The following is a 13,586-nucleotide window of genomic DNA, read 5'->3' on the forward strand; positions in this document are numbered from 1 at the left end:
GTTTGCATCAAACACCTTTTGAGGAAGAGAATTCCGAAGTCACACAACACACAGAAAAAAAAAATCCTCATTCCTGCCTTAAATAGGCGACACCTTATTTTTAAAGTAGTCCCTAGTACTAGATTCTTCCAGAAGAAACATCCTTTCCACATCCACCCAGTCCCTTCAAGTCCCTTCAGAATCTTACATATTTCAATCAAGTTGCCTCTTAAACTTCTAAACTCCAGTGGATTCAAGCCTAGCATGCCTTTCTCCTAAGACAACCCACCCACCCATTCCAGATATTAGTCTAGTAAGCCTTCTCTGAACTGCTTCAAATGCATTTACACTTTCCTTAAATAAGGAGACCAATACTGTACACAGTACTCCAGATGTGTTCTTACTATTGCCCTGGATAACTGATACATAATGTCCCTACTCTTGTATTTAAATTCCCCTTGCGATAAACAATAACATGTAATTAGCTTCGCTAATTACTTACTGCAGCTATGTACTAACATTTTGCGATTCATGCACTAGGACACCCAGATCCCTCGGCATCTCGGAGCTTTGCAATTTCTCATTATTTAAATATTGTGCTTCTATTTTATTTGTCCTGCTAAAATGGACAACTTCACATTTTTCTTCATTATACTCCATTTGCCAGATCTTTGTCCACTCGCTTAACCTATCCATGCCCTTTTGCAGCCTCCTTATGTCCTCTTCAGTGATAACAACGTAGTGATCTGTAGGGAAAAAATATGCAGAGGGGATCGGGAAAGTTCAGCAGAGTGGGACGAATTGGATTGCTCTTTCAAAAGAACCAGGACAGGCATGATGGGCTGAGTGGCCCCTTTCAGTGCTGTGTGATTGTATGATCTACAATCTACCACTGTAACCATTTCTTTGTATATTTCATTAAACAGGAATGAAATTAATCTAAAGTGTTCCAAGATTATTGAAAACACGTATCTTGGTCTACAGATTTGTGACCCAAGAGTAAAAATACAAATCACATACAGAAGTCCTTCATATGAAATTTTAAATGCTCAATTCTGACATTTGGCTGGTTTGGTGGCGTTAACTCATACCCATTTTCAGTTCTTTGACACCTTGACATTTTTAAAATTACTGCACACCAACACATCTGAAACAGTACTTGCTCTAATATAAATGCTCCTTGGATATTAACAAAATAGGTTTTTTAAACTTTCAAAATGTTGCGAAACCTACAACGACGGATGAACCATAAGCTAAAGTAAAAAGGCTCAAGATTTCATTTACTCCTCACTAGATTCATAATGAGTATCAACTCGATTCAGTTTTCCAAAATAACTTTCATATCATGTGTTGTTCACTTAGCGTGACCAGGAAGTGCATTGTACTCTGTCACAGAGGTCTGGTAAATGTCATCCACATATTTTGGAACTGATCTGCTGCTCATTACTTGCAAGAAAAATAGTGTTTATGGGGAGGGGGAGGGAAAGTGTGTGGTTAAAGAACGCCTGTTAAGAATCTGCAGGATCCTCAAGTAATCAAAATTTATAACATACTGTTGTGAAAGAGCAATGACAAATGTAAAATTTTTTTTCATGGCCACTTGCAATGGAACCATTTATATTCAACAAATCTTCTCAGTGTAATCAACATGTACATTTCCACAATGAGGCTATTACGATTGTAGACTTGATGGCAATGTACTCCAGATCAAAATAATTTGGATTATGTATTCAAGCAATTGTAATATGTGGACATTGTTAACCCTTTGCAGAAATGTCATATATTTGAACTAATTATCTGCATTTGCACCTCGAGTCAGAAGTCCATGCCCTTGGCTTGGCCACACTTGTAGCGCTGCACTCAGTCCTGCGGTGTAATGTTCCGGTAGTGCTCGCCCCAAAACCAGAAAATTTTGCCCCCACCCCCCCCCCCCCAACCGCTACGATTCCCGTGGTGGGCAGGATGTGCAAATTCTCCCCCCTGGTCTCCAAACTATAAAAATAGAAGCATTGGAGAAATGCAAATAATTTCATAAAAAATGGTACCAGAACTAAGAGGGTATGTTTATCAGGGAAGGATGAACAGACTTCCAGAATTCCTTTTCTTCAGAAAAGGAATAGTTGAGAAGACCTGATGGTGGTCTTTAAAATTAGGAAAGGATGTGATACGGTAGGCAAAGATGTTTCCGCGTATTTGGAGATTAAAAACTGAAGATTAGAAAATACAAGGTAGTCACAACTAAATCCAACTGGGAATTCAGGAGAAATTTGTTTACCCAGAAAGCAGTTAGAATGTGGGACTCACTACCACCGAGAGCAGTTGAGGAGAAGAGGCTAGATGCATTTAAAGAGAAGCTAGATGAGTACAAGAGAGAAAGGGATAAATAGATGTGTGATTAGGGCTAGATGAAGGCAAGAGGAAGGAGACTCCAACAGCAGCATGGATGTACTGGTCTATTTCAGTGCTGTAGATTCTATGCTACAGAACTAGGGCACGTAATCTAGTCTGGCGCTTCAGTGCAAGTGCTTAGAGGGGAACTTGGAGGTGATGGTGTTTCCATGCACCTGTTGACCTTGCCCTTCTAGGTAATAGAGATTGACGGCTTAGGAAGCCCTGGCATTTATATCAAAATAAAATTGTGGGGAGACTTCTGCCAAAGAATTACAAACTGTGACCAAGATTTGTTTTTTTAAAATCGGTGAATAAAGCAGAAGTAATTTCTGAAATGTTCTCTTGCTGATTGTATTTTAAAATATTTACAATGGTTATTGTAAAGACTTTGTTTTGATTAACCATCCCTATTAAGAATTCACTCACTCAGTCGATAGAAAGTTACTCATGTTACAGCAATCTAAACTAACAACCTCAAAGCTGCAGAACACATTAGGTTAAAGGACGACGAAACCCAAATGGGAATCAGCTTCAAGAGGAAATGGGGGAGGGATGCGATACTGGTGGGCCATGTGTGCCACGATTCTGGCCTCCGACTCAAACGTATGTGGCAAATTGGGATGGTAGAAGTAGGGAGCGTGCTGTTATTTACACCGTGCAAGTTCACATCATTGCAGGGAAAGTGATTTATTGCCAGTCTGACACATGGCTTTTATTTAATTCCACAAAAGACACATGGGACAAGAGTCCTTTCTTAGGCATTAGCATTTCCTGGGCAGGGCCTGACAGGAGGTAACTTTTGCATCAGGTTGTGATTCGTTTGCATCCCGTGGGGTGCAGTTTTCTCAGCGAACCCTGTCACTGTACTTCAAATTAGTGGCTGCAACAGTAAGCTGACACACCACGGTCTTTGTTACCAGGTAGGCGGCAGCCACTTAAACTGATAAGCTCTGGCAGGTCAAACCCACTTTCATTCGACATCAGGTGTCACACTTGAGCGTGATGAGGAATTTATCTTGTTGAACTTATTCTAGGCATTGGGAGAAAGTATCCACTGTATTCAAACCCAACTGCCCTTTTATGGGTGAACGTGTTTTCTTATGCATGTATCAATTTCTTACTCGGGAAGATAAGAAACTGGACTACAAAGGGTTGGGCATATTGATTACCAACAGGTTTGAGAGCCATACGGCATAGGAGAAGGCCATTCAGTCCATTGCTCCGATGCCGACTCTTTGGTAGAGCTAAACAATTAGTCCCACTCCTGCAGCTGCCTCCCCAGAGTTCCACAAATCTTTCTACATAGAGTATTCATTCATTTACCAACCTTCCTGTCACTGGAAATCAGTTCTCATTAATTAATCACTCCAAACACTTCAAGATTTTGGACATCTCTATTAAATCTAATACCTAGATGAGTACTTGGCACACCATAACATTCAAGGCTATGGGCCAAGTGCTGGCATGTGCGATGAGGTGGGCAGGTCAGGGCATTTCATGCATCAGTGCAGACTTGGTGGGCCAAAGGGCCTCTTCTGCACTGTAGTATTCGATAAATCTCTGCTTACCCTTTGCTCTAAGAAGAACCCAGTTTCTCCACATTAGTGAAGTCATTCATCCCTGGGACCATTCTTCGAAATCACTTCTGCACCCTCTATGAAGCCTCGACTTCCTTCCTAGCATGTGCCCAAAGTTAGCCACAATACTTAAGCTAGGACCTAACTTGTATTTTATAAAGATACAACAAAATATTTTTGCTTCTTGTACTCTACCTCTATTTTAGAAAGCAAAGGATTCGGCATGCCTCTTTGAACAGATTTCTCAATTTGTCCTGCTACTGTCAAATATGCTTCCTGATCTCTCTATTCCTGCATCTCCACTTCCAACATTGTCTCTCCTCACTCTTCCTGCCCAATGAATCACTTCACACATCGCTCTGTTACATTTCATTTGCCATGTCTTTCACCAGTCTACATCCTCCTCGCTACTATCCTATTGGCCTCTTAGCAAGATTATCCACACGAAGACTTGGATTTGTATAATTATTTTCATGACCCCTGAACATCTCAAGTTTTTTATTGATCCTCAAGCACTTTTTGAAGCATAGTCACTGCTATAATGTAAGAAATGCAACAGCCAATTTGCACACAGCACGTTTCCACAAACAGCAATGCAACAATGATCAGAAAATATATTTTGGGATGCTGTTTGAGGAACAAATATTGGGCAGGACACCAGGGAGTACTCATGTGCTCTTCAAACATGGCACCATGAGATCTTTTCACAGCTAGCTGAAAAGGCAGAGGAGAGCTCAATTCAATGTCTCACCCGAAAGACGGCACCTCCAACTATGCAGCACTCCCTCAGTACTGCACTGAAATGTCTGCTTTGTTTTTTGTGCTCTAGCCCTAAACTCAGAACCTCCGTGACTCAGAGGAAAGAGTTCTCCCAACTTAGCCACGGCTGACACACAAGACCATCCCCTTCATATGTTTGCCAGCACCCAGATCCATCACACAATTCATTAGTCTTCATGTTGTCAGGCTTCTCTAACACAAAGTCTTGAATGAATCAGATTTGCTCCAACCTCACATGAGGAAAACCCTCGCTACTGTCAACAGCCCATTCCAGAAACTCTGTTGCCTTGCTATTGTGTTTTATCCATTCCTTGCTCATGCTTTAATGCTAAGCCAAACACGAGAATCTTGGCACCTTGTTGGGCCCCAAATTGAGATTTAAATCCTATATTCTAACCATTACAAGATCACTTACTTCCACCTCTATCGTTGGGGGAGTATCTGTGGAAATACTGAAGGTAAACTATTACAACCCATTCACAAGGTCACTGCAATGTCAATAATCAGTCAATTATAGGGAAGTGGGTATAGCTCAGGTGGAAGAGAATCTGAGCAGAGGATAACTATCTTAAGTGATAACGCCTCAGCAATACAAGGGTGTCAGAGTACGAGTGTCAAGGGCAGGTATTGAGTGAATTAACTAAATACTGTACAAGACACAGCTCTTCATGGCCCTGAGAATGGTGAGCGACAAAAAGAACAAGTCAATGGTGTTTTCCTGTGCAGGGGTGCGGATGATGGGCAACAAAGGTAAACTCAAGCATGGCAATAAGGGATGAACATTATGGAGTTTTAATGGATTAATTTTGCACATCAATAAATGTTTATAAAACTTCCCCTGACGAGTGTAAATGGCTGATGAGGAGTCTATGAAATTATAAATTACATACGATCTGTGGAAGGAGTGGGGTGGACAAACGGAATAGATTTTCTTCTTCCAATTCCTTTCTGCTTTCAGGAGTTACTATAAGAAACGTCATTCTAAATGTAGTTTCACTGGTTCTTATCAAAATGTGCTGTGTTCAGGGCCAGAGTTCTGTGGTGCTAAGGACATACCAGAATAGAACATATTATACTAACCCTGCTTCCGTTGATAATTCTGTGAAAGGAATACCAGGAAAAACTCATTTGTATCTATCAGAATACTAGAAATTGAGCCAACTGCCCACGTTTGGAATCTAACTGAAAAGAAACAGGCTGCTTTGCCATAGCATCTTTTTTGTTTTATTATGCAGAGTTTTTTGGCAAGTCCCGACAGTCAAGAAGCACCTGAACACTAGATCAGCTTCATAATATTCTGCAATGTATGAAGAAGCATTCAAAAAGCAAAATTCCCAAAGAGATATCTGCATTCCTCCAATTCTGGCCTCTTGTACATCCCAATTTTTATCAATCCACCATAGGCTATTTCAAAGAGCAATCCAGTTAGTCCTACTTGGCCACTCTTTTCACATCACTGAAAATCTCCCTCCTTTCGATTGTTTATCCAATTCCTCTTTGAACAAAGAATACAGCACAGGAACAGGTCCTTCGGCCCACCAACACGTGGATTCTATCCCTCTGTTCGCCTCCCATACATGTGTCCATCACGATACGCCTTGAAAGTTGATCACGTGCCTGCTTCCACCAGCTCCACTGGCAGTGCATTCCAGGCACCCACCACCCTCCGTGTGAAAAACTTGCCCCGCACGTCTCCCCTAAACGTACCCCCTCTCATTTCAAACCTTTGCCCTTGTAGTTGACCTTTCCACCCTGGGACAAGCCTCTGACTATCCACCCTATATGCCTCTCATAATTTTGTAAACCTGTATCAGGTCGCTCCGTCTTTCCAGTGAAAACAATCCAAGTTTATCCAACCTCTCCTCATACCTAAAACCCTCCAGACCAGGCAACATGCTGTTCAATCATCTTTGCACCCCCTCCAAAACATTAACGTCCCTCTGGTAGTGTGGCAACCCGAACCGCACACAATATTCCAAATGCGGAGAAGTTTTATACAGCTGGCAGCTGAAAGTTACCATCAGATCTGTATCAGGCAGTGCATTCCAAATCCTATTTTTTTCCCCCCACGTTGGCTATGGTTTTTGAGCCAATCACCTTAAATCTGTATTCCTCTGGTTATAGGCCCTCCTGCCACCGGAAATCATTTCTTATTTGCTCCATCTAAAACCTTGAATGATTTTAAACATTTCTATCAAATCTCTTGTTGACCTCTCCGCCTTAAGAGCAACCACCTCACAGTTTCTCCAATCTCTCCACATCACTGAAGTCCCTCATCCTAGATTATCCTACCTGCAGTGTCTGGAACATGCGAAATGTCATCTAATGGATGAAATGCGAGTACAATTAAACCGTGACAAGTATATGTAGGCTGGCTCCAGCATAGATGGAAACAGAATGAATTACAATGGAAAACAGTTGACAGAATGTATGTGCAGATATTAATTGATCTGCCACTTGTTGCATGTGGGGATTTGGGACCATGAGCTGTAACTCAATTGGTCGCACTCTTGCCTTGGAGTCACAAGGTTCTGGGTTCAAGTCCCATTCCAGGGTGAGAGTACAAAACCCAAGGACAACACTCCAGTGTAATACTGAGGGGTTCTACACTGTTGGATAGCACGTCCTTCAGATGAAGCATTGAATTGAGACCCCATCAGCCTGCTCGGGTGGATGCAAAGGTTTCCATGACACTATTTCGAAGAAGAGTAAGGGAGTTTTCCCCTGGTGCCCTGGGCAATATTTATCCCTCAATCAACACCTCAGAAAACCAGATTATCTGGTCAGTATCACATTGCTACTTGCGGGAGCTTGCTGTGCACAAATCAGCTGCTGTGTTGCCTACATTCCAACAGTGACTACACTTCAAAAAGTACTTAATTAACTGTAAACGTTTTGGGATGTCCAGTGTCATGAAAAGCACTATACAAGTACAAGTTCTTTTTTTAAAGCTAAATCTCAAAACCTACTTTTTGACTTTTATTTTCTAACTCTCCAATAGTAAGAGCAGCACAGTGATTAGCACTGCAGCCTTTCAGCACCTGAGACCCGGGTTCAATTCTTGGCTTGGGTTGCTGTCTGTGTGAAGTCTGCACATTCTCCGTGTCTGCGTGGGTTTCCGCCGGGTGCTCCGGTTTCCTCCCACAGTCCAAAGATGTGCTGGTTAGGTAAATTGGCGTGCTAAATTCTCCCTCAGTGTACAGGCATTGGAGTGTGGCAACCAGGGGATTTTCACAGTAACTTCATTGCAGTGCAAATGTAAGCCTACTTGTGACGAATAAAATAAATAAACTTTTAGTTGTCAGTCAAAGGACAACCATAACGACTGAGCACTTTCAGTATTGGGTGCCTCAGGGAGCCTCTGAGGCGTTAGATAGGTGTCCCATATTCCAGTATTAACCAGAATGCTGACTGAAATTAACACTTTGTTACAATAATTCATCTTCTCCCCAACCCCATCATCCAGTATTCTTACACTTGTATCTTCATTCCTTTTCAACAGAAGGCATAAACGGCTGGCAAAGACAGCACACTTTTCTAATGCCTGATTTTGTCTGGAGATTGCAACATCATTGAATATGAGGACTGTGGTGAGATTGTTCTAATTTAAATTTGTACATTGAAACCACAATCACCTTCCTACAGGACACATCCAATGAGAAATTATGCAAACAACAACAAACTAATAACCCTATTAAGAACTTCCAAGTCTTCTTCATATCGATTAACTTCTTGGAACACAGGAACAGGAGGAGGCCTTCTACCCATTTGGCCTGTTCCACCATTCATTTACAACATGGCTGATCTGCATCTTTATCTGTTTTGGCTCCAGATTCCCAATATCCTTGCCTGACATAAATCTATCCATTACAGTTCTGAAATGTTCAACTCTTCCTCCCCCACCCCACTCCTTCGTCAACCTCAAGAGCTTTTTGAAAGCCACTGTAAGCAATGCAACTAGAAAGGATGAAACCACCATATGGTCTGTAAATGCCTCTCTAATTAGGCTGGTCAGATAACTGGGTACATTTAACGCCATAATTATACTACACGACTGGTAACACTGACTTTCAGTGGTGAGCTTTAACTCTTTGAATCATAGATCTGATCATTTTAAAGAGCCTTTTAAAAAAATAATCACCTTTTTCTATGCAGTGTTTTTTGTAACTTCTGTTTCTCCAACATAAATCACAGCACAAGTTATATATCGGTGTTTTATAATCGTACAACTTGCATAACCATGTGACAATGTGCAAGGAGTACCAATCAAGCGGCTGCCCAATCCTGAATGTCCTCACTGGGGCAGGCAGGAGAAAGTGGACCAGTGCTCGGTGCTGGAAAATGTGTTTTTTTTTAAATCCGATTAAACTACAGCAATAACCCCTGCATGCACCAGACTTCTTAAACTCTTGCCACCTTCTGCTCAGTCCCAGTATGTGGGTTGCGTCCCTCCAGGTTAACAGTGTGCACGTGCCTTAACATAACAGAAATTCGAGCAGTAAGAAACTTTCAGCAACTTGGCATCAAGGCTGGCGAGTGTTTTATTCATTCATGGGATGGGGGTATTGCTGGCAAGATCAGTATTTATTGCCCATCTGATCAGCTTTGTACAACCATTTTTGAGGGCAGTTTAGTGTCGAACACATTGCTGCAGCTCTGGGCCAGATCAGGTAAGGACAGAGATTTCCTTCCCGAAAGGACATGAGTGAATCAGATGGGATTTTATAATATTTTGTTAGATCTCAGTCACGAGTACTGAGACAAACTTTTCTTCAATTCTACATTCATTTATGAATACAAATTCATGAAACATTAATCCACTGGATTATGAGTCCAATAACACAAACCACGATGGTGCCACAGAATCCCGACAGTGCAGGAGGCCATTCAGCCCATTGAACCTGCACCGACAACATTCCCACCCAGACTCTATCCCCGAAACCCCATCTATTTACTCTGCTAATTCCCCTGACACTAAAGGACAATTTATCATGGCCAATCAACCTAACCCGCACATCTTTGGAGTGTTGGAAAAAACTGGAGCACCCGGAGGAAACCCACACTGACATGGGGAGAATGTGCAAATTCCACACAGTCACCCGAGGCCGGAACGGTACCGGGTCCCTGGCGCTGTGAGGCAGCAGTGCTAACCACTGTGCCACCATAGCTAATTTGGATTTCTCTCTGTCAGGAATTCAGGTAAACAGAAACATGAGCACAAAAATCTGGGCTCTCACACACACACACAGCATGAAGGGAGTGCTACATAGTTGGAGGTGCTGCTTTTCGGATAAGGCATTGATTTGAAGCTCTGTTGACTCCCTCAGATGGGAATAAGAGAGCCCATGTCACTCTTTTAAAGGAGGACAGAGAAGTTCTGGCCAACGTTAAGCCCTCAACCAGAAAATAATCAAATAAAGAGTGAATATGGCCATTATTGCATTGCTGTGTGTGGGATCTTGCTATGCACAAATTGGCTGTTGCCTTTCCTACAACATGAACCGCACTTGAAAAGTATTCCATTGGCTATAAAATACTCTGGGGCACTGGAGGTCAAATAAGGTGCGATAAAAATGCAAATCTTCCTTTCTTTCATCTGCATACCGAATATATTTGATCCATATCCACCAGAGATGTGTCCCAGAATTTTCCAGTCACCTACATAGGAATTATTTCTTCAGATCCATCTGAAGGCAAATCGGCCTAGCTCAGCCAGTCCTAACTGTTGGGGTGTATGTGTCATTGAATGCTGTCACTCCAGCTAACTAAAGGCATTACAGGGATGGTGGTGTAGTGGGTCATGACAGAGGACTAATAATCCTGAGGACCAGGTTAAAGCTCTGGAGACATCGACTCAAATCAAACCAGGGCAGCTGATGGAATTTCAATTCAACGAACAAATCTGGAATATGGATCTAGTCTCAATAATGGTGACCACGAAATATCCTTGACTGTTGTAAAGACCCATCTGGTTTACTAATGTCCCTTTAAGGAAGGAAATCTGCCATTCTAACTTGCTCTGGCTTATACTTACTCCAGACCTCCAGCAATGCGACTGATTCTTAATTACCCTCTGCAATGGCTTAGCAAGGCACTTAATTCAAGGGCAAGTAGGGAAGGGCAACAAATGCAATGAAAGAACAAAGAAAAAAAAACTCAGAAGCGTATTATGAGGAATGGCCAGATAGAGGCCTTAAACATTATGAAAGGATTTGATAAGATAGAGATGATGTTGCTACTTGAGCAGGAAGCCAAAAACTCTGGGTCATGAGGAGCTTATAAAGATAAGCTCCTCATAAATACAATAGAAAATTCAGGAGAAACCTCTTTACACCGAGGGGTTAGCATGTGGAACGCACTACCACAAAGATTGTACAGATGCACTTATGGGAAGCTAGATAAGCATATGAGGGGGAAAGAAATAGAATAATACCTTGATAAGGTGAGATGGAGAAGGACGGGAGAAGGCTCATGCGGAGCATAAACACCATTGATTGATTAGATTGAATGGTTTGTTTCTGTGCTGAAGATTATGTAATTTTATGCAACACTGAGTGAAAATCACAGAACAACTCCATTGGAGAAAAAAAAGCACAAGTGTCTAAATTAAAAGAGTTCCTCACTGTGCTTTGAAATTATACAAAGAGGATATACTTCGTACCGAAAGTACTCCCTCTAGGTTTGGCCTCTCTGCTTCTAGAGTATGTCACCCCCAAACGCACCTGTATCATAAAGCAATACCACTCATCGGTGATGCTGTGGGATTGCTTCTAATAAAGTTTTTAAAATAATTGCATGCATGCAGAAAAATCTCCAGCAACAGTGAATAAATAACCTCACATGGAAAGAGTTCAAATCTGGTTGAAGTACCTTTGCTCTCCCTCTCATTCAACAACTTGCAGCAGCAACAGACTCAGAAATATGAGCACATTAATGATTTGAAGCAAGCAGCCACAACACTGCTTATGATTAATGGGAATAATTCCAATTTTCAAAGGAAAAGTGGATGGAATCACCAAAAACATCAACACAGCTCTCAAAATTCTCACCACAATCCTAGAATTTATTTCCACATGTTAATCATTTCCAAGTCCGGGACTTAACCCCAGTCCCCTTTCCCCCTCCCCTGTATTAAAAGAGAATTTTGATTGATTGACTTACAAGCTTGGAACTATGTTTTTTTCATTTGACAGAGGGGGATGATTGCCAGTGACAATCTAATGTCTTCAATTATCAGATATCTCCTTACCGTGCTCCACAAATACATTGAAATGCTGAGCTCCATGTTTGGCTGCTTCTCTCCTTCCTCCTTTAATAAAGTGCAGCGCAGGGAGAGTCGGCCTTCTTTGGTCCGCAAGAACTTTGCCTGGTTGTTGCCCCATAAATTAACCCACTCCAGGTCCAAGCAATAAAAAAAATACAAAAATATATACTCTTTTACAACAGAAAGCGATGGGGGTAAGAGGAGGAGGATTTGGCAAGAGGAGCAAGTGCAGCAAAGAGGGTCCCAGGGTCTGGAGGAGGGGGGAGTCATAGGCTGGGACAGAGGGAAGGGGGTCACAAGCTAGAAATCAGAGGAGGAGTTCAGAAGATAGGGAACAGAGAGGGGTCACTGACTGGGGTAGACAGAGGGTGTCAAAGACTCAGACAGCATGGTGTCACAGGCTACGGGTCAGGGAAGGTATCACAAGCTAAAGGTCAGTGAAGGGGGGGGGGTCAGGAGCTTGGGGGTCAGTGAAGGGGGGGGTCAGGAAAGGGGTCTCAGGCTAATGGTCAGTGAAGGAGTGGGGGAGTTACAGGCTTGGGGACAAGGGAAGGGGTCACAGGCTAATGGTCAGTGAAGGAGTGGGGGTGGTGGTCAAAGGCTTGGGGGTTTAGGGAAGGGACAGTCAAGCTAGCGATCAGGGAAAAGGGGTCCGAACCTGGGACACACAGATGGCTAAAGGCTAGGGTCAGAGAGGGTTCACAGGCTGGGGGTCAAAGTTCCCAGCCCGGTTTGGGGGGGGGGGGGGGGGTTTAATCCTCCAGGTTCCCTCACGGGGCGCTGTTTCGGGCCGTGTCCGTTCCCACCGGGTCCCCTTCACTCATATTTCTCTTCATGTTTCCCCCCGGGGAGGTGGAGGTGAGGCGGGGGACACGATGGTGAGCTGGAAGCCGCTGCCGCTGTGTCTGTCCCGCTCCCTCAGCCGGAGGCGCCCGCCATGTTCGGGGCAAGCGAATGGAGGCCACGCACCGTGCGTCTGACGTTAGCACGCTGCCGTCGACGTCAGCACGCACGTGCGGAGGGGGGGCGGGGCTCCATGGAATTGGGTAAGAGTTGTCTTCATCACTCCCCTCAGCTGGGACAAATCTTCAACTTTTGACATCTTCAGTTTAAAGTTTATTTATTAGTGTCACAGGGAGGCTTACATTAACACTGCAATATAGGAGGCATGGTTAGTAAGTTTGCAGATGACACCAAGATTGGTGGCATAGTGGACAGTGAAGAAAGTTATCTCCAATTGCAGCGGGATCTTGATCAATTGGGCCAGTGGGCTGACGAATGGCAGATGGAGTTTAATTTAGACAAATGCAAAGTGATGCATTTTGGTAGATTGAACCAGAGCAGGACTTACTCAGTTAATGGTAGGGCGTTGGGGCGAGTTACAGAACAAAGAGATCGAGGGGTACAGGTTCATAGCTCCTTGAAAGTGGAGTCACAGGTGGACAGAGTGGTGAAGAAGGCATTCGGCATGCTTGGTTTCATCAGTTAGAACATTGAATACAGGAGTTGGAATGTCTTGTTGAAGTTGTACAAGACATTGGTAAGGCCACACTTGGAATACTGTGCACAGTTCTGGTCACCCTATTATAGAAAGG

General features: G+C 43.1%; 1 protein-coding gene across 1 annotated transcript in view; it reads right to left on the reverse strand.

Annotated features, from left to right (window-relative positions):
• The window catches only part of abl1 (c-abl oncogene 1, non-receptor tyrosine kinase), a 176,006-nt gene extending 163,066 nt beyond the window's left edge, over window positions 1-12,940 (reverse strand). Inside the window, exon 1 of the mRNA XM_078226238.1 lies at window positions 11,977-12,940. Within this exon, the coding sequence (XP_078082364.1) occupies window positions 11,977-12,109 (133 nt within the window). The 5' untranslated portion in view covers window positions 12,110-12,940. The remainder of the gene's footprint in view (window positions 1-11,976) is intronic.
• Window positions 12,941-13,586: the final 646 nt, after the last annotated feature.

This window comes from Mustelus asterias, chromosome 13, assembly GCF_964213995.1.
Source record: "Mustelus asterias chromosome 13, sMusAst1.hap1.1, whole genome shotgun sequence".
Lineage (NCBI taxonomy): Eukaryota > Metazoa > Chordata > Chondrichthyes > Carcharhiniformes > Triakidae > Mustelus > Mustelus asterias.